The 21,562-nt window shown below is 39.5% G+C and overlaps 1 protein-coding gene across 1 annotated transcript in view; it reads left to right on the forward strand.

Annotated features, from left to right (window-relative positions):
- The first annotated feature begins 4,266 nt into the window (after window positions 1–4,266).
- The window catches only part of DYNLT5 (dynein light chain Tctex-type family member 5), a 29,517-nt gene continuing 12,221 nt past the window's right edge, over window positions 4,267–21,562 (forward strand). The window contains exons 1-2 of the mRNA XM_079930554.1: window positions 4,267–4,445; window positions 6,566–6,687. Coding sequence (XP_079786680.1) covers window positions 6,569–6,687 — 119 coding nt within the window. The 5' untranslated portion in view covers window positions 4,267–4,445; window positions 6,566–6,568. The remainder of the gene's footprint in view (window positions 4,446–6,565; window positions 6,688–21,562) is intronic.

Genomic DNA, 21,562 nt, shown 5'->3' on the forward strand with positions numbered 1-21,562 from the left:
ATGTTTCCTTAAAATGAGTCAAATTAAATTGTTGATATGAATGAACAAGTCAATCATTGTTACACTGATTAAAGAGACTGTTCTGATGACCCACCCCACCTCTTTTACTATGTGCACTTCTCTCTTCAGGCTTTATTGTATTTTCCTGCTCCTTCCATTTTTTTTTTTTTCATTCAGCAAACAGTAGTTAAATGCCATTTGCTCATTTGTGAATCAAACATGGCTACCATTACATTACTTTTTGTCTGTGGAATGTATGGAGGAAAAATGAGATAGGAGTGCAATGTTTAAGTCTCCAAATATTAAAACCAAACAACAAAACCCACTAGCATTTCTATTTCTTTGATGTTCTGTAATCTTCTATAGGCTAGAGCTGCATTTTAAATATCTAACTGAATACCAAATATCCTTCTTGAAAGATCAAATTTTAGGGTCTATTGAGTTGACCATGGTCAGACCTCTTGACTGTCCCTCATGTTTAATATCTGATGTCTATCCAAAATGAGTATTGCTAGGAGAGAAAGTCTCCTCCTTGTTGACATCCATCATGGGTATAATAACTTATTCTCTAGGCTTAACTTCTAATGTTATTTTTCCTTTGATTTATAGTATTTCTAATCGTCTCCTTCTATCTCTAGTGCAGTACATTGCCTGTTCTATATACATCTTTGACCTTACAGGAAAAGACGTTTCAATGAAAAGCAAATATATTTTTATGTGTCCCTTAATTGGCAAAAGAAAATAAGTAAAGGGTAATTCTACTTCATTCACTGTATTCCAGTGTTTTCCAAATCATGTTCAGGACTACTGCTTCTGGCAAATGTTCATTGTGGTCTGAGAATAAATGATCCTAGATCATAGTCCCAACCCACTCCTTAGACATTGATAATAAATGTTAGTGTTTTAATGAAGCTTAAGAAAGTTTTGGATCAGAAAAACACTTTTCTTTCTAAACACATCTTGAAGAAACTTTAGAAAAGTTTTCTTTTTAACACTGGTTTACATATCTTTCAGCAATTTCAAATAATATAACCAGGAATGCTTTGGAAAGATGCTTCTGGGTTTTTGTTTTAACTCTAAGGAAAATTTCTGCCACTTTAAATGATTTACTATCTACTTTAAATTTCATAAGTATATCTTAGTGAATTTAACTTTATCACCTAAAGTATTCAAAACAAAACAATAAAATTGTTTTACTATTTTAAATTTTTCGCATTATTTTTAGGATCTGCACTTATGACCATCACATCATGCTGCTATCTGTTGAAGATGGTCCAAATTTCTTTACAGGGTAGAAATAATACTAGTAAACAATCTTTGGTAATACTTTATCTAAACACTTTAAGAAATTGAATCATGATGGATTGATGCTGACTGCATTTTTACATAATCTTGTTAGAAATTATATGAAAAACATTTCAGTTAAACCTAGGAAAAATACACTATTTAGTATAGATTTTGCAGGACTCTACACTCTATTAATGAGCATTAAGCAGTTCTTTTTTGCTTTGCTTTATTTTGCAAATCATTTTCACAAAAAATCAACAAAGTTCCTTTAATAATTCCTGGGTAAACTGTCTTGTTATCAGACAGAAAAGGGTAAAGCTGAATCACTTTACATTTCTCTAAATATAGTTCAATTTTTAATTCATTAGGACTTCACTACAGGCCAAGCAGTCATTTGTAGAGCTGGCTTTTTAAACTGTTTGAAGAGCATTGGGTTTCAATATACAAAGGATTTTTTTTTTCACTTTGCATAGAGATCTGTATGAATGTAATGATCAAATGTTAATTTTGTGCCTACTAAATGGCAATGGAAGGCACTGATTTTTTTTTGTACTTTTAACAATAAGAGAAACTAGGAAAAGAATCTCAGAGAAATTTTGTTGTATTTCTAAAGGTAATAAAATTCAGTCATCTGTCTTTCTTAAAGAAAATGCTGTTAGTGTATATTTTGAGTTGGTGGTAGCTTTTATTTAGAGTGCTCCATGATCTTTGTAGCAAAAGTAAACAATGTCTTTATGACCTTGGTTGGAGTACATATTTTCACAAAATACCTTGAGCATAAAATATTTATTAAAAAAAAAAAAAAACTCTGGGGTAAAATACTCAAATATACTTTTAAAATTAGTTAAAATATTGATGGCTGGCTCTTTTTCCTACATGTGTAATTCAATAGAGAATACTTAATTCTTGTAGCTGTGATGAAATCTTTACTGCTTATGTGCCGTGCTCAAGAAAAAAACAGCAAAAAAAAAGCAAGGATTTGTTCCTTCACAGAACTGCCCAAAGCTCTCTGATGAACAATGGTGATATGAATGTGTAATATTGACTTCTTGAAGATAACCATGAGAACATTTTAATGTTACTTGCCTTATAAATTAGAAAAGGTGTGGATATCATTTTTTGTAAATAATGATTTTTACAAGTGTTTTTTCCTTCATAATTTTCCCAATCACCCATTTTACAAAATCCTAAATATGCAATTATTTATCATGGCACATTACTGCCACTAGGGTTCCCATTGCAGGACAAAGTTTAATTATACTTGAGAACAAGATCAAATATATAAGTAAGTTACTATTTAAATGTGATTTTTTTTTCTGGAAAATAAATGAAAAACAAAAATAAGTTGAGTTGTGAACCTCTTTTATTACCAGCCTCTTAAAGTTTTACCACATTTCTGGAAAACTTCGTTGCATATTTAGGGTGGGCATGGTGGAAAGAAGGTCTGGCACAGTGCAAGGGCTATAGAGTTGGACAAATCTCATTCTATAATTTAACTATAGTCTTGAGCATGTTACTCAATGATTCTTCATTTCCTTATCTTAAAAAAAATAGAGTTACTATTCCCTTATCCTAGGGTCACTGAACAGATTAAATGAGATAATATTTATCAGTCACCTAACAGTTCCTAACTATTATATAGTAAATAGTCAACAATCCTTTCCTGTTCTTATTTTTATGTGAATAGGGATTGAGATGGGCCAGAAAATGTTAATGCTCTTTCTCCAATGCTATCCTAATCCTTATGCGCTCTACCGTTATGCAGATGTATTGCTATTGACAGCCCCAATTCTAGCTGCACTGAGCACTCATTAATGGACATGCACCAAGCTAGGTGCTTAGGGCACCATCTTTTTCTATTTCCAATGATTGCCCACTATGTGAAGGTCCCTTCAGGGTCTGGTTTTGTTTGCTTTGGGTTGGGGGAAGGGCTCTGGGGTTAGAAGAGGGATAGTTATTAAGGAGGAAGGGCCTATTATTTATGTCAGGTGGGTTCTCAACCCCAAACAGCCTCCATTTCAAATCTTCGTAAACTTTAAGGATTGGGGAGAGTGGTGTCAAGGAAAGTGTAACGTGAAAGTTTGTAATGCCCAAAAGATAAGCCGATGAGTTCCAAGCGGCCCTGGGCATATTATTCAATATCTCAGAATCTCAATTCTCTAAATCTGTAAAGGACTAACAACGCTTTCTGCTTTTTTTTTTTTTTAAATTTCCTTTATTTATTTATTTATTTTTGGCTGTGTTGGGTCTTCCTTGCTGCACGTGGGCTTTCTCTAGTTGCAGCGAGCGGGGGCTACTCTTCGTGTGGTGCCTTATCTTGTAGTGAAACCTGGGCTCTAGGTGCTCGGGCTTCAGTAATTATGGCACATGGGCTCAGTAGTTGTGGCCCACGGGCTCTAGAGTGCGGTCTCAGTAGTTAGGCACACGGGCTTAGTTGGTCCTCGGCATGTAGGATCTTCCCGGACCAGGGCTCGGACCCGTGTCCCCTGCATTGGCAGGCGGATTCTTAACCACCGTGCCACCAGGGAAGTCCCAACAGTGCTTTCTTGAAAGAGTTATTGGGAGGACTAGATAAAACTAAAACTGTTTGCCAGTACCTGGTAAATGTGAGCTCTATTATCAACCATCTGTGCCTTGGGGTGGTGGAAGGCAGATCAGGGGTCGGGGGAAGGGAAAGGGGTGCTTTCCTTTCTCTCTGTACCTCGCACTTCCCGTCCTAGGAACCGGCAGCATTTCCCACTCCTGCCCCTGACATCTGCAAAAGGAAACTGATGAGGGCTCTCAGGGTTGCCCCTTGAGTTCCCAGATGTCCCCCTCGCTACAGAATGACTCGGCTTCTCTCCAGCTCACGGCCACCCCAAGGCACAGCCAGGCTCAGGGCAGCCCCCTCTGGGCAGTGACGAGGAGATCCTCTACATCCTCAGGCGGCTCAGAGGACTACGCAACTACTATGTCTGCCTGGGGCGGGCCAAGGACTCTGTTTGAGAAGGTCACCTTGGAGACAGGCCGCGGAGTCCAGGGGGAGTGCGCAGGCATTCGCGGGCAGAGGGAAGCCTGGGAGACGGGAGCCTCGCCCCGCGCTGGTCCCGGCAGCGGAAGAGCCCGTGGTCCGGGAGGACCCCCGCCGAGTCGCGTCTGCGTCTCCAGCACTGCCTTAGGTAAGTGCGACCTCTCCGCAGCGCGTCTGGGCAGGAGCAGAGAAGATTGACCGAGGCAAAATGCAAGTTCGAGGATCGAGGGGGCTAAGCGGGGAGGGCCTTGTGTTAGAAATGGCCTGCCTGCCTTGTCCACGACCTCTCTTTCTAATGCCTTATTCCTCCTCCCTCCAAGAAATAAGAAAAAAGTGGCCCCAGTTTTTGGAACTGGAAGGAGGTCCTGGCCTTTTGTTTCCTGCCCGCCTGTGTGTCTCGGCTTCACAGTGTTGCCCAGTGCAGAGCTGGCCAGCCGGTCCGATCGTGGAGCAGCATGAGTTCTGAGCAGTCTGCCTGAGGTCTGGCGACACCGGCGGCCTCAGCCCCTCTGGACCTCCAGGTCCCAATTCTGGCCTGCGGGGCAGCTTTGGAAACAGGTGAGCAGACCGAGGTCTGTCAGTGTCACTTTAAGGTTGGAACCTGAATGACCCACTTAAACAGGCTCAGTATGTCTTGTTCACACATATACACGCTCACACAGGCACACTCATGTACACAGACACACTCAAACACACATGCATTCAGTGCACAGACACATCACACACAAAGGTGCACACACCAACATACAAAGGCACACACTCAGGTACACAGATAATCACTCATACACACAGGTACATACACAAAGAGATGCTCACATGGGCACTCACACAGGCACACACATTTATGTACACACTCACTCATACACACAGCCTCACACACTCATGGGGACACACTCATGCTCATACACACAAGCACATGCCCACAGAGACATATATATGCTCACATAGAGATGCTCACACCCATGTACACACTCTCACACACAGGTCCACAATCACACACCCCCCACACTGCCTCGCTTCCTAACACACAGTACCTCTGCTGTATTTGTGTGCCCTTCAGTACCCTTTGCCTCTGTCTGCCCTGACACTGATCACACTGGGGTTTAAGGTTGTGTTCTTGTCTGCCCTACCCACTTCAACTGCCAGCTCTTTGAAGGCAGGGGCTGTTTTAGTTCTATTTTAGTGCCTAGCACAGTGTCTCCCTGTTGGGGCTCTCAGATTTACAGATTATAAAATAATTCCAATGAATGTCTAAACTTGTATGTAGGCAATAGGGCAGTAGAGTTACAGTCCAAGTTCTGGGAAGTCCATTACCAGCTTTTTCACAAGCATTTGTGAGAGGAGGTAGGTTTTCCAATAAATTACTTCATTAAAAGTTCTGGGCTTCCCTGGTGGCGCAGTGGTTGAGAGTCCGCCCGCCGATGCAGGGGACACGGGTTCGTGCCCCGATCCGGGAAGATCCCACATGCCGCGGAGCGGCTGTGCCCGCGACCCATGGCCGCTGAGCCTGCACGTCCGGAGCCTGTTGCTGCGCAACGGGAGAGGCCACAACAGTGAGAGGCCGGCGTACCGCAAAAAAAAAAAAAAAAAAAAAGTTCTGTTTGCTCTTTACAAAGTAAATCACTGTTGCTTGAAAAAAAAATACCCTTTGGAGAAGCAGCTCATCTTAATTTTTAAAGTAATAGCAACAACAACAAATGTTAATTAGCAAAATATCATTGAAATTAAATTTGGGGAGGCAATAAAAATATTGTTTTCTGGTGTAGGCTAATATCGTTCTTCTACATATAGCTATCATTTCTCAGTGACTTTACTGCAGTTAAGTATTTTTGTTGCCGCTTAATGTATGCTTGTGTGAATTAAGTATGCTATTGCATAAATAAAAATTATCAGATGGTACTTTCCTGGTGGTCCAGTGGTTAAGACTCCGTGTTTCCACTGCAGGGGGAGCGGGTTCCATCCCTGGTCAGGGAACTAAGATCCCGCATACCACGCAGTGCAGCCAAAAAAATAAAAATAAAACAAAAAAGGAAGTCTCTACTTCTTATAAATTCTGAAATATTTTTAAAAAGAGTTATCATATTTCCAGTTATACTGACCAGAATAACAACATATACTAAAAATCACTCTTTAGGAAACCCCACTTCCCTATTCCAAAATGCTTAAAAAAAAAAAGATCTGTGTACTTTATTTAGAATGAGTCTCTGTGTTATACTAAAATATTTTCAGATCTTTTGTTCAGTATTTTACAAAAGTTTTCCTCCATAGGTTATGATGATGTCAGACATTGCTAAAGACAGAACGGCTCATTTACTGAAGAAGAGGGGCAGTGTGTCTTCTTTAAGTAGTCATGAGTTCCGGCGGAAAGAGCCTCGTGGGCGCACCAAAGAGTGAGTGACTGGATGTCCATTAACACACTCAATTACTGAATAAACAGGTTCATAATATTTATCAGGAGGAAAAAAATGCATTTCCTTTGGGACATAAAAAGGGAGAAAAATGGGCAAGTACAAGGTTTAGGTCATCTTTGGGGGCCATATTTTTTAAAAGAACGAGAAAAAATAGTAACTAGATTTATCGTGGTGATCATTTGGAAATGTACAGAAATACTAAATCACTGTGTTGTGCACCAAGAAAAAGAAAACAGAGAAAAAGAACAAGGAAATTTAAGTGATAAGTTGATCACAGCAGCATTTTTTACTATTTCAGAGACTACCCCAAAAAATCACCTACTGAAAAGAATGTCATATGCAATGTAGACCAGCTACTTCTTAACTGACTCCTGAATTCTTCTCCTCAATATTATATGAATACATCGTTTTTGCATTATTGTAATCAATATATACATATACAATGCATTTAGCATTATTTTAAACAAATTTTGTAATGTATTTTCATAGTCTTTGTGCATATCCTTTTAAATGGTTGCATAATACAATATTTTGTCAGCTTATAATTCTGGGTTAGCTAACCATTCCCCAATCATTGAGCATTTTAAGTTTGTTTCCACTTTTTAAATTTTTTACTATATAAGAAGTCTCTGATTGTTTTCTTCCCCGAAGTATAATTAGTGGGTCAAAGCATAATAAGTACATTTTTTGGCTCTTGCTACATATTGCATTTGCTCTCCTAAAAAAGATGAATTAATTTTTAATACTTTCATGGCATTTTTTTTGACTGCCATCGGGAGGAAAACCAAACAAATTATCCAATGCAGAGGTCAATTAATTTATATCATAATCTTTCCTTCTTAAAAATATCTACACGATTGAAAGATATAGCAGGGCTTCCCTGGTGGCGCAGTGATTAAGAATCCACCTGTCAATGCTGGGGACACGGGTTCAAGCCCTGGTCCAGGAAGTTCCCACATGCCGCGGAGCAACGAAGGCCGTGCGCTGCAACTACTGAGCCTGCGCTCTAGAGCCCACAAACCACAACTACGGAAACCCACGTGCCTAGAGCCTGTGCTCCGCAACAAGAAAAGCCACCGCAATGAGAAGCCCACGCACCGCAACGAAGAGTAGCCCCCCGCTCGCCACAACTAGAGAAAGCCCACGCGCAGCAACGAAGACCCAATGCAGCCAAAAATAAGTAAATAAAATAATTTTATAAATTTAAAAAAAAGAAAGAAAGAAAGATGTAGCATATTAATCCCCATGATTGGGAAGCAGGAGCTTCCCAATCAATAAATTTAAAAGAAAGAAAGAAAGATGTAGCATATTAATCCCCATGATTGGGAAGCAGGAGCTGGTGTGTCTGTTGGAACAGAGACCAGAAGAACTGGAAGAGATTTATGTTCGAATTCTGAAACCAAATTGTTCTGCTCTCAGAATGTATTAATACACTTACTCAAAATTCTACTTTTCAACCCTAGATGATTGTGGATTACATGTCCTGTACAAATGCTCTCTTTCACAGATAGGAAATATAAAGGAGTAGCAATCTCAGTGTACATCAGAAGTAAAGCTGGGAGAATAATTAACCTCTATAGCTTTTGCTTCTGATCCTAAGTCATTTTGACTGCTATTTCCAAGATTTAAGTGTAAGAGTTTTTTTAAATTATTTTAAAATAATTGTTAGCTTAAATTCAACTTTTTAGGAGCAAATATTATAATAATAATCTGACATAAATCCTGGTCCCATGATTTAAAAAGCACTGTTCTTATCCAAAAACTAAACTATCATCCCTACTTGCATAAGTTTCATTTACTTCTTCCCTTTCAAAGCAAATAAGAAAGTCAAGTATATAGAATCGAACATGGCCCAATCTGAAGAATTAAGGATCACTCTTATTTTATTGATGAAGTATAAAAACAAATTAAAAGGTAACAAGAACACGAAAATAGTTTTAGCAACACATGAGGAAAGATTTTTTTTTTACTAACAAATACATTTAAGTGATAATTATCTTGATATATTTCAAAATTAGAAACAGGGACTCTCAAACAAAATATTCAGAATGGATCCTCTGTTGGAGCCTTTTTTATTAAATGGCAAATGAACAGATTCCAAGCACGCTTGCAATGCAGAGGCCATTTAGGAGGCTGCCTCCTAACCCTAACTCCCACTTATTTTCCATCGTCTTCATCCTTGCCAGGGACCAGAATGTATGGGTGATTCTCCTTCCTGAAATGTGTCTTCAACTAGTAGAAAAACTCTGAAAACTTAGTGGCTATCAAATGCAGCATTGTTTTGAATTTGCAGTGTTTTTTTGGAAAAACATATGCCTTTCACTTGAAAGTTATCTCAAAACAATTTTTTGAATAGACTAATTTCAATAGTATAAAGCATATGCTGAAGTATATTGAGGACCTAATACATTATGTCATTTAATCTCCCCAGCATTAATCCTACTAGGTAGACATCATTGTTACCATTTTGCTATGAAATAGCTGAGACTTATAGGTCAAGGAACAATTTAAGGATTAGGATACAGTCCTAAATCATGAGTATGGCCAAAAGGGCCCACGGACTCTTGCCTTCTCTAGTTCCGTCTTCCCCACTATCCTGCTTGCATCCTACTCTTGGGCCATTCCCACCTTCCATATTTACAATCCCTCCGTGCTCTGCCTTGCCTCCAGCCATTGCCTCACGTTGCTTTCCCATGGGGTATCCTGTCTGGAATGCTCGTCTTACACTCTGGCTTCCTTCTTTTCCTCCTTCAGAATTTAGCTCCATCTCCAACTCTCCAAGAAGCTCTCTATCACAGTTTCCAAAACAGGTTCATTTTGCCTGACGCACAACAAGCCAAAACGCTAATATGCTGAGGTTTGCAGCAAAGAGTTTTCATTTGCAAGGCAGCCAAGCGAGGAGATAGGAGAACAAATCTCAAATTCACCTCCTCAAAACCAAGGGGATCGGGAGTTTATGGGACAAAGAATAAAGAAGCAGGGTGGTATGAGGCATGGGAAGTGCGGGGAGGGTGAGGAAAGGTGATTGGGAAAAGATGCAGTAATTGTTGTTCTGTGCAGATGTTTCTAGCCTACAGCCCTCTGCACATTCTGAGGGTGGAGTTTTGGGCCCTCTGATGTTAAAAGGTCACTGATTGGACACTAGCGTCTGCCCAGTTGAAGGGTCAGTGGTCCTATCCAGCCTTAACCAGCTGACCTCGAATTAGATGCAGTTGACTCCAAGTTCCTAAACAATAACTTGGGCAAACATCTTATTGTTTAGGTTATGCACCGCTTGGAGGACATGAAAGTCTTAAAACAACCTTGATTAGCGAAGGCAGATGAAATGAATGTAACCCACGGTTTCATAACTACGCAACTACAACCGCTTCCACTTCCGACTGGGTCGGATGCTCCTCCTTTCTGCTCCTGCTGCCTTCGCCTTCTACGTGGTACTGTATTTGGGTGTTTTCTTGTCTATCTCTCTCATTAGACTGTGGACTTACTGGCCTTTATAACAGTAAACACTGATAAGGAGGGCAAAGAAGCATAGGAGGTAGACCTACTTGGAAAACAGTTTCTTAGATGTGGCATAAGCTTAGCATAAGTTCATCCACATTCTTGGTTTCTCTGTGGTCTTCTATAGAAGTAACTAACGCTTAACATTGATCCCTGGGCATAATGGATACCTGAAATGCCTTCTGAATTGTAAAAGGAAGATTGAATTTATATTCAATATAATTATTGTTAATTGTTTTTAGATTTGTCTCTTTAATGTAAATTATGTTTTCATTATGAGGTAATTTTTATGCTTTATTCTTTAAAAAAAAACATTTTAAGCTGGTTTTTACTATACCAACATCATAACTGTTAGCTCATTGGCATATTTCTTCCTATAGCTACCTAGTTGTCATCACACTTTATCTATAATTTTGAATTTTGTTGCTTTTCAGTTAAATAATTGATAATAATAAGGGTGCTAAGCTAAATTTTACTGAGCCCTCACTATGACCTCATTTTTGTTTCAGAGACGCACTGTATCAGGAGTTGGCAAACTATGACCCGAGGGCCAATTCCAACCTGCCATCTGTTTTTGTATAAAGGTTTTTCCATGGTTGAAAAAAATCAAAAGGAGAATAATACTTTTTGTCATGTGAAAATTCTAAGAAACTCAACTTTCAGTATCCATAAATAAGGTTTTTACGGGACCACATCCATGTTTATTCATGTATGTATTGTCTCTGGCTGCTTTGACACCATAATGGCAGAGTTGAGTAGTTGCAATAGACGTGCAGGGTCTGCAAAGTGGAAAATATCTGCTATATGGCATTTTACAGAAATATTTGCTGACCCCTGTTCTATAAGAGAGATGCAGTTAGCATCTTCATCTTACAAATGAAGAAACATGCTTAGAGAGGTTGAGGCTCCAAAGCTACAGAATCAGCAAGTGGCAAAACGGGCTTTTGTTTACAGTCAAAAATTCTCATTCTCTGAAAATTGGCTGTCTACGTGTAACTTGCATCAATGAAACTCTTCTACTCCTTCACCAGAACCTTCTGTTTCCCATCCATGGGTAAGAGCAGGTATTTACAATGACGTCTTTCTTGTTGGAAACAGGCTTTGGCAGCTTTCAAAGAGTATTTGAACAGATGTGCTGCTCTCATATCCTTAAAATGGAAATAGAAGCCTGAGATTAAATTACTTTCCCAGGATAATGTGACATGATATCCAGGCTTCTTATCTCTGAGGCCAGTAGTTCAACTGGTAGGTCAAGCCTAAGATTGAAGACTGAAGAGTCTCTCTTTTGCCTCAAACCAAAATTACAGTGATATCATGAACCAGAACTTTGATGGATCCCAGAGCTCTCCACTTGAACCCACTGGTGGCATCTAATGCAGTAGTTAGGCCACATTATATTCTTCCACTTATTCATTTATTCAAGGTTTATTAAGCTTCCAGTTCGTGCCACATGTAAGGCATATAAAGGTGACTAACTCTAGGGTTGTTCTTCTCTCGAGAATCTCATTTTTCAAGTAAACTTAAAGCCACATGGTAACCTTTTTTTGGAAAAAATGGAAAAGATTACATTCATTGCTTCATTTGAAATAAATGTTTATTGACCAATGAGTAGGTGGTGAACCACACAGAAATAATCTGGTGGGAAAGGCAATGCACAAGTCATTTTAAATGTGATGAATTTATTCAATGATTCCAACCTATACTATTTGAGCCGCTTATGTGCAGTTAAAAATGATGTTGCCTGGCCTGTTTCCTCCTTTTGATAAGCTCTATTGCCATCTGAATCAAACTAAAGCCCCCAACAAGATCTGGTTGAGACACAGCTCCCCTCCAAAGAGAGAGAAGCTTGAGAAACTGCATTGGCCATGTTCCTAAATTAAACCACAATAATAGCTAATATTAAGTTGTGCTTAATAGATACATCCCATACAATATCCATATGAGTCTCTTAAAAACCCTGTGGGTTAAGTAGAGAAGGTACTTTTATTATCCCCATTCATCTCATTTATTATCTTACTTCTCTCAGGAGCCAAGATGAGTTGGAACTATTCCTCATTTCGTAGCACATTGTCATCGCTAATATGAGTAGGACCCCTTGTTTGCCTGATTTTCCCCTTCTTCCCCATCCTCACTCCCACTCTCATCTCCCAATAGGCACCCACTCTGATGCACAAAATACTAAATATACTACAAGAATATACATACTTAAATACTATATTATATATATTTTTAATTTTCTGTGTATTATGATGTTTTGACATCTTCAAAAACCTTTCTGGCTGGGGAGAGGCTGCCCCCGGCACCAGGGCTAGCCAGTTATTAAAGACAGTCAAGGACTCAGCAGGGAGCATGCCTTTAATATGCAAACTAACCAACTGGCATCCTGACCCGTTCTCTCTGGCCCCCCCCCCCCCCCACATCCCAGGAGGCAGTATTTCTCTGCCCTAATCATCCCAGGGCCAAGTACCAGGCAACTAGGGGCCTCTCCTATAGCTTAGAGCCCACTGAAATTATTCAGACCAGGCCAGTGCTGAGCTGTTTCCCCTGTACCGCTTTGCCTTTCCCTGGGAAACCCCAATAAAAGCCCCTGGCTCTCCCTTGCTCCCGTCTTCTGTCTCTTGACCACACTGGCATTTTTCCACATGGTCCTGTGTGGCATGTTGTGTCTCTTGCCTCTAGGACCTGTGAGTATAATAAACTGTTTTCATGAACCCATCCTCTGACTCCTTCTGTGACTTCACCTGACTGACTCTCTCATAAAAAATTACAGAACAAGTACTTAAAGATATGCATTTTTGACTTACATGAATGGTACTGTGCTATACATCTCATTTTGTTTGCTCAATCTCATATCTCATTCAATAGTTTTAGTTTTTTATGTTTACTCATGTGACTATGGATATCTAGCTCTTTGCTTCTTACTGCTGCATAATAGTCCTTAATATACATCCATCACTCATGCTCTTATCCATTCCCCTAGGGATGAACACCCAGATTGGTTTTCCCTCCCTGCCAAGGTATGCAGTGCCATGTGGAACATCTTTGTACATAACCCTTCATTGGCATCTTTGTGAAAAGTGCCCTGTGAATGTGATCCCAGGTAAAGGCATTCCTGTTAAGGAAGATTTGAATTAATAGTGAAATGATTCATAGATGAAACTGCTTAACACAAAAGCATATCAATATTTCTCAGATTAATCTACAAATGCACATATCTCAATCAAAACCCATTTGTATGTTTTGAGAAACTCAACAAACCATTTCTAAATTTTATAAATAGGGAAAGAATTCTGAGTAAGTTAACTTTGAAGAGTGAGCATTGAGGAGGAATTTACTCTATCGGATATTAAGATATACCACAAAGCTGTAGTAAGTAAAAATAATAATAAATACAGGAATAAACAAATAGGTGTAGAAATAGACAAATAAAGCAGTGGAATACATAGAAACTTTAGAAGTAGACCTATGAATATATAGAACATAATATATGAGCAAGGGGAAATGATGGGCTTTTTCTTTTAACACCTTTATTGGAGTATAATTGCTTTACAATGGTGTGTTAGTCTCTGTTTATAACAAAGTGAATCAGCTATACCTATACATATATTCCCATATCTCCTCCCTCTTGCGTTTCCCTCCCACCCTCCCTATCCCACCCCTCTACGTGGTCACAAATCACCGAGCTGATCTCCCTGTGCTATGCGGCTGCTTCCCACTAGCTATCTATTTTACATTTGGTAGTGTATATATGTCCATGCCACTCTCTCACTTCTTCCTAGCTTACACTTCTCCCTCCCTGTGTCCTCAAGTCCATTCTCTATGTCTGTGTCTATGCCTGTCCTGCCCCTAGGTTCTTCAGAACCAGTTTTTTCTTTTTATTTTTTTAGATTCCATATATATGTGTCAGCATACAGTATTTGTTTTTCTCTTCCTGACTTACTTCATTCTGTATGACAGACTCCAGGTCCATCCACCTCACTACAAGTAACGCAATTTCATTTCTTTTTATGGCTAAGTAATATTCCATTTTATGTATGTGCCACATCTTCTTTATCCATTCATCTGTTGATGAACACTTAGGTTACTTCCACGTCCTGGCTATCGTAAATAGAGGTGTAGTGAACATTGTGGTACATGACTCTTTTTGAATTTTGGTTTTCTCAGGTTATATGCCCAGTAGTGGGATTGCTGGGTCGTATGGTAGTTCTATTTGTAGTTTTTTAAGGAACCTCCATACTGTTCTCCATCAATTTACATACCCACCAACAGTGCAAGAGGGTTCCGTTTTCTCCACACCCTCTCCAGCATTTATTGTTTGTAGATTTTTTGATGATGGCCATTCTGACTGGTGTGATGTGATACCTCATTGTAGTTTTGATTTGCATTTCTGTGATGATTAGTGATGTTGAGTATCCTTTCATGAGTTTGCTGGCAATCTGTATATCTTCTTAGGAGAAATGTCTATTTAGGTCTTCTGCCCATTTTTGGATTGGGTTGTTTGTTTTTTTGATATTGAGCTGCATGAGCTGCTTGTAAATTTTGTAGGTTAATCCTTTGTCAGTTGCTTCATTTGCAAATATCTTCTCCCATTCTGAGGGTTGTCTTTTAGTCTTGTTTATGGTTTCCTTTGCTGTGAAAAAGCTTTGAAGTTTCATTAAGTCCCATTTGTTTATTTTCGTTTTTATTTCCATTTCTCTAGGAGGTGAGTCAAAAAGGATCTTGCTGTGATTTATGTCACAGAGTGTTCTGCCTATGTTTTCCTCTAAGAGTTTGATAGTGTCTGGCCTTACATTTAGGTCTTTAATCCATTTTGAGTTTATTTTTGTGTGTGGTGTTAGGGAGTGTTCTAATTTCATTCTTTGACATGTAACTGTCCAGTTTTCCCAGCAACACTTATTGAAGAGGCTGTCTTTTCTCCATTGTATATTCTTGTCTCCTTTATCAAAAATAAGGTGACCATATGTGTGTGGGTTTATTTCTGGGCTTTCTAACCTGTTCCATTGATCTATATTTCTGTTTTTGTGCCAGTACCATACTGTCTTGATTACTGCATCTTTGTAGTATAGTCTGAAGTCAGAGAGTCTGATTCCTCCAGCTCCGTTTTTCTTTCTCAAGATTGCTTTGGCTATTCGGGGTCTTTTGTGTTTCCATACAAATTGTGAAATTTTTTGTTCTAGTTCTGTGAAAAATGCCTTTGGTAGTTTGATAGGGCTTGCATTGAATCTGTAGATTGCTTTGGGTAGTATAGTCATTTTCACAATGTTGATTCTTCCAATCCCAGAACATGGTATATCTCTCCATCTGTTTGTATCATCTTTAATTTCTTTCAGCAATGTCTTATAGTGTTCTGCATACAGATCTTTTGTCTCCTTAGATAGGTTAATTCCTAGGTATTTTATTCTTTTTGTTGCAATAATAAATGGTTAATTTTTCTTTCAGATTTTTCATCATTAGTGTATAGGAATGCAAGAGATTTCTGTGCATTAATTTTGTATCCTGCTACTTTACCAAATTCATTGATTAGCTCTAGTAGTTTTCTGGTAGCATCGTTAGGGTTCTCTATGTATAGTATCATGTCATCTGCAAACAGTGACAGCTTTACTTCTTTTCTGATTTGTATTCCTTTTATTTCTTTTTCTTCTCTGATTGCTGTGGCTAAAACTTCCAAAACTATGTTGAATAATAGTGGTGAGAGTGGACATCCTTGTCTTGTTCCTGATCTTAGTGGAAATGGTTTCAGTTTTTCACCATTGAGAATGATGCTGGCTGTGAGTTTGTCATATATGGCCTTTATTTTGTTGAGGTAAGTTCCCTCTATGCCTACTTTCTGGAGGGTTTTTATCATAAATCGGTGTTGAATTTTGTCAAAAGCTTTTTCTGCATCTATTGAGATGATCATGTGGTTTTTATCCTTCAGTTTGTTAATATGGTGTATCACATTGATTGATTTGCATATATTGGAGAATCCTTGCATTCCTGGGATAAACCCCACTTGTTCATGGTGTATGATCCTTTTAATGTGCTCTTGGGTTCTGTTTGCTAGTATTTTGTTGACGATATTTGCAACTATGTTCATCAGTGATACTGGCCTGTAGTTTTCTTTCTTTGTGACACCTTTGTTTGGTTTTGGTATCAGGGTGATGGTGGCCTCATAGAATGGGTTTGGGAGTGTTCCTCCCTCTGCTATATTTTGGAAGAGTTTGAGAGGATAGGTTTTAGCTCTTCTCCAAATGTTTGATAGAATTCACCTGTGAAGCCATCTCGTTCTGGTCTTTTCTTGTTGGAAGATTTTTTTTTTTTTTTTTTTTTTTGCGGTACGCGGGCCTCTCACTGTTGTGGCCTCTCCCGTTGCGGAGCACAGGCTCTAGATGCGCAGCCTCAGCAGCCATGGCTCACGGGCCCAGCCACTCCGCAGCATGTGGGATCTTCCCGGACCGGGGCATGAACCCATGTCCCCTGCATTGGCAGGCGGACCCTCAACCACTGTGCCACCAGGGAAGCCCCTGTTGTTGGAAGATTTTTAATCACAGACTCAATTTCAGTGCTTGTGATTGGTCTGTTTATATTTTCTATTCCTTCCTGGTTCAGTCTCCAAAGGTGGTGCTTTTCTAGGGATTGTCCATTTCTTCCAGGTTGTCCATTTTATTGGTATATAGTTGCGTGTAGTAATCTCTCATGATCCTTTATATTTCTGCAGTCTCAATTTTACTTCTTTTTCATTTCTAATTCTATTGATTTGAGTCTTCTCCCTTTTTTTCTTCATGAGTCTGGCTAATGGTTTATCAATTTTGTTTATCTTCTCAAAGAACCAGCTTTTAGTTTTATTGATCTTTGCTATTCTTTCCTTCATTTATTTCTGATCTGATCTTTATGATTTCTTTCCTTCTGCTAACTCTGGGTTTTTTTTGTTCTTCTTTCTCTAATTGCTTTAGGTGTAAGTTTAGGTTGTTTATTTGAGACGTTTTTTGTTTCTTGAGGTAGGATTGTATTGCTATAAACTTCCCTCTTAGAACTGCTTTTGCTGCATCCCATAAGTTTTGAGTCATCATGTTTTCATTGTCATTTGTTTCTAGATATTATTTTATTTCCTCTTTGATTTCTTCCATGAGAAATGATGGGTTTTTAATAGATTGTTTTGGGAAAAAGCTGGCTTACTATATGAAGGAAAAAAAAATGAAGCTGGATTCTTACACCATTTGCGTGGTAGACTCCAGATGGAAGACTGAAATGTGGAAAGCTATAAAGCTAATAGAAGAAAGTATAGAATATCTTTGTGTTCTGTGGGAGGGAAAGATTTATTAAATAAGATCCCAAAATGAAAAACTAAAACCATTAAAAAAAAAAACCTTGATAAATACAACTACAGTAAAATTGTATGTCTGTTCAACAAAGAATACAATAGACACAGTTTGTAGGCCAGTAGAAGATATATATTTGTAAACTCATGCATATTAACAATTTTTTTAAAAAGCAGGAAAACAATTTTTAATAATCAAAAGAGATGAATAGCAGTTTACAGAAGCAAAGCCCAAATGGCAAAGCAGAATGTGAAGAGATGCTTAAATTCACTTGGAAAGAGAAAAATGCAAATTAAGACAAGATACCATATTACACCCAACTGAATGGCAAAACATAAGAAGGGAGAATAACACCATATGTTGGCAAAGCTAGTGAGAATAATAGCTTATATAGGCATTCAGCAAAGAAATCTAACAGTATTTAGAAAAAATAGGGATATACATGCCCTATTATCCCCATATACTGAGGACACTGAGGCTTGCTGTGGTAAAGTGACTGGCCAGCATATCACAGTTCCCAGATGACAGAGCAAATCAACTGTGGTTCTCTGACCCTAGAATTTAGAGACCTCATGAAAGTATTTTTATTCGTTACGAGCTAATTGTACCCCACTACCCCTGCCAGATTCATACATTGAAGTCCTAATCCCCAATACCTCTGAATGTGACCTTATTTGGAATAAGATGTAAACTTAATTACCTCTTATTTAAAGAGGTAATTAAGTTTAAGTGAGTTCATTAGGGTGGATTCTAAACCAATGTGACTGGTGTCCTTATAAGAAAAGGAAACTTGGACACCAACAGGCCTGGAGGGAGGTGATGTGAAGATACACAGGGAGGAGATGGCCATCCACAAGCCAAGGAGAGAGGCCTGGAACAGATCCTTCCCTCATGGCTCTCAGAAGGAACCAATCCAGCCAACACCTGGTTCTCAGACTTCTAACCTCCAGAAGTGTGAGACAGCAAACTTCTGTTGTTTAAGCCTCCCAGACTTGGTACTTCATTATGGCAGCCCTGGCTAACTATTGCAGTGCAGCTGACCCTTGTACAACACAAGTGTGAACTGTGCAGGTCCACTTACACGTGGATTTTTTTTCAATAGTAAATACTGCAGTACTACACGATCCGTGGTTGGAGCTGTGGATGTGGAATCAAGGATACTGAGGAAATGCAACCATGGATACTGAGGGCCAACCATAACTTCTACTGGATTTTCCACTGCAAAGAGGGTCAACACCCCTAACCCCCACGTTGTCAACTGTATCTCTGAAGGAGTGAATAGAATAGCATGAGCTTAGTTGGGGAGTCGAACGGGTGACTCAGAGGCCTGCTCTGCCACCGCTAGCTGGGGTCAATTCCAGTGTGAGCAGTTACAAGCTGCTGGTCTTGCATAAGTTAGTAAGCCTTCTTTGCCTCAGTTTCTTCCTCTACAAAATGGGATAAAAATAATAGTTGTCAGTTCGGGCATGTTGAGAATTTATTAAAATAATACATGGAAGCACTAGAATAGTTCTTGGCACATCAAAGAACAGAGCAAGTGTTGATCATTATTGTTACATAGAACTTTGGCATCAAACTAGACCTGAGTTTGAATCCCTGATCTTCTGTTAACTAGCTGCTATTTAATATTCTTTGTCTTAATATATTATCTATGAAATGAGAATAACAATGACTTCATCACTGCATCATGTCTTTTGTTTACTGAACACATTTTTGTTGCCTGGGTTACTGGCATTGTGCTATGTGCCAAAGATGCAGTGGTGAACAAAATAGACTGTCCCTGAACTTGTGGCATTGCCCTTGTCAAGATCATAATGACTTTCACATTGCTGATGCAGTGGTCAGTCCTTCTCAATCTTCTTCACTGGTCCCTCCTCTTCTCCCCAATTTCTTAATGTAGGAGTGCCTCAGGGAGCACTTTGTCCCTTTCTCCCCTTCTTCTCTTGTCCTACACTTGTCCCCTCGGGAATCTCCTCCAGTCTAGTGACTGAGACATGGTGCTATGCCCCCAGATGTATATCTCCGGCCCACACATCTCTCCCAAACCCCAGACTCATAGGTCTAACTGCCTATTGACCCCTCACTTCAGTACCTAGCAGACATTGCAAACTCAACATCTCACAACTTAAATCTTTAACTTCCTTCCTTCCCATTCAAGAGGAGATTCCGTTGGCTCAATTTTGAAAATATATTCAGAACCCAACTACTGGGAGTCTGCCCACCAATGCAGGGGACATGGGTTTGAGCCCTGGTCTGGGAAAATCCCACATGCCGTGGAGCAACTAAGCCCATGCGCCACAACTACCAAGCCTGCAAGCCACAACTGCTGAGGCCGCACGCCACAACTACTGAAACCTGCATGCCTAGAGCCTGTGCTCCTCAACAAGAGTAGCCACCTCAATGAGAAGCCCGCGCACCGCCACCAAGAGTAACCCCCACTCGCTGCAACTAGAGAAAGCCTGCGCACAGCAACAAAGACCCAACTCAACTAAAAATTAATTAATTAATTAATTAATTAATTTTTTAAAAAAAGAACCCAACTACTTACCACTTACCCCCCGACTTGGTCCAGGTCACTGTATTAGCTTGAGCTGCCATAACAAAATACCACGGATTGTGTGGCTTTAACAATAGGAATTTATTTTCTCACAGTCCTGGAGGCTGGAAGTCTGAAATCAGGGTGCCAGCTTGGTTAGGTGCTGGTGAGGGCCCGCTTCCTGACTTGTAGACGGCCATCTTTTCACAGTGTCCTTGCATGGAGGAAAGAATGCTGCTGTTTCTTTCTTTTACGTAAGCCCAGTTCTATCAGTTCAGGGCTTCACCCTTACGACTTCATTTCACTTTAATGATCTCCTTAAAGGCCTTATCTCCGATATACTCACATGGGGTGTTAAGGCTTCAATCTATGAATTTTGAAGAGACACAATTTTGTTCCTAGCAGTTACTGCCATCTCTCCCCTGGATTACTATAAAAGCTTTCAAACTGGAATCCCTGTGTTTACACATGCTGCCCTACAGCCTATTCTCAGCACAACATTTGGAGTTATCATTGTAAAATATAACATGGATCATGCTATTCCTCTGCTCAAAACTCTATAAAGGCTTCCACTTTATCAGAGTAAAAGCCAAGATTTTAAGATGGCCCACAAAACTCTACATGGTCCAGCTACCTGACACCCTGGTAACCTCATCTCCTTCCACCCTCCTGCTTGCTGCCTCTTCTCCAGCTACTCTGGCCTCTATGCACTTCTTCAAAACTACCAGGCAGCCTTCTGCTCGAAGCCTATGCATGTGCCTTCCTCTCCCCCAACACACCCTTCTCTCCGACATCCACATGGCTCATTTCCTCACCTCCTCCAACTCTTTGCTCAGGGAGATCTATCTTGATCATTCTGTCTAAAATTACACACAACTGCCTCTCTCCCATCCACTTTCAAGCTCCCTTAACTAAGCTCTCCTTTTCCATGTAGCATTTATCATCTTCTAACATAGCATATAACTTACTTGTTTAGTATTTTATTGTCTTTTTTCTGTCTCTTTTCACTAGGTTCCATGAGGGCAGAGATTTTAGTTTGTTTTTGTTTTCTGGGTTTTTTTGTTTTTTGTTGTTGTTGTTGTTTTGAGGGTTTTTTTGTTTTTTATATCCCAGGGGCCTAGAATAGCACCTGGCACATAGCAGTCACTCAATAAATATTTTTTGACAGTAGAATGAATAATTATTGCATTATCCTAATTCCTGAACACAAACAGGTTAGGTTCACAGTTCCGAGTATGTAAGTCCAGGGTGACTAAGGGCTTTCATCTTGCAGACAAAAGATGCATTTACAGCAAAAAGAAAAATGTTTGTTCAAATTTTTAAAACAAGGTATACTTTACCTTCTTGCTGAAACATTCCATTGTGCACCTATTAAAAAAGAAGAAGAACATTATCATTTGCGTTGAACATCTGTTGGGATAGACGACACTCCTTGATGATCTCCATGGCACTGTGGAGGTAACCATGGCACACACACTCCCAACCTCACCTCTCTGATGATTGCCAAGGGTAATGCGACTTT

This window comes from Stenella coeruleoalba (genome assembly GCF_951394435.1).
Source record: "Stenella coeruleoalba genome assembly, chromosome: 1".
NCBI classification, from domain to species: Eukaryota; Metazoa; Chordata; class Mammalia; order Artiodactyla; family Delphinidae; genus Stenella; species Stenella coeruleoalba.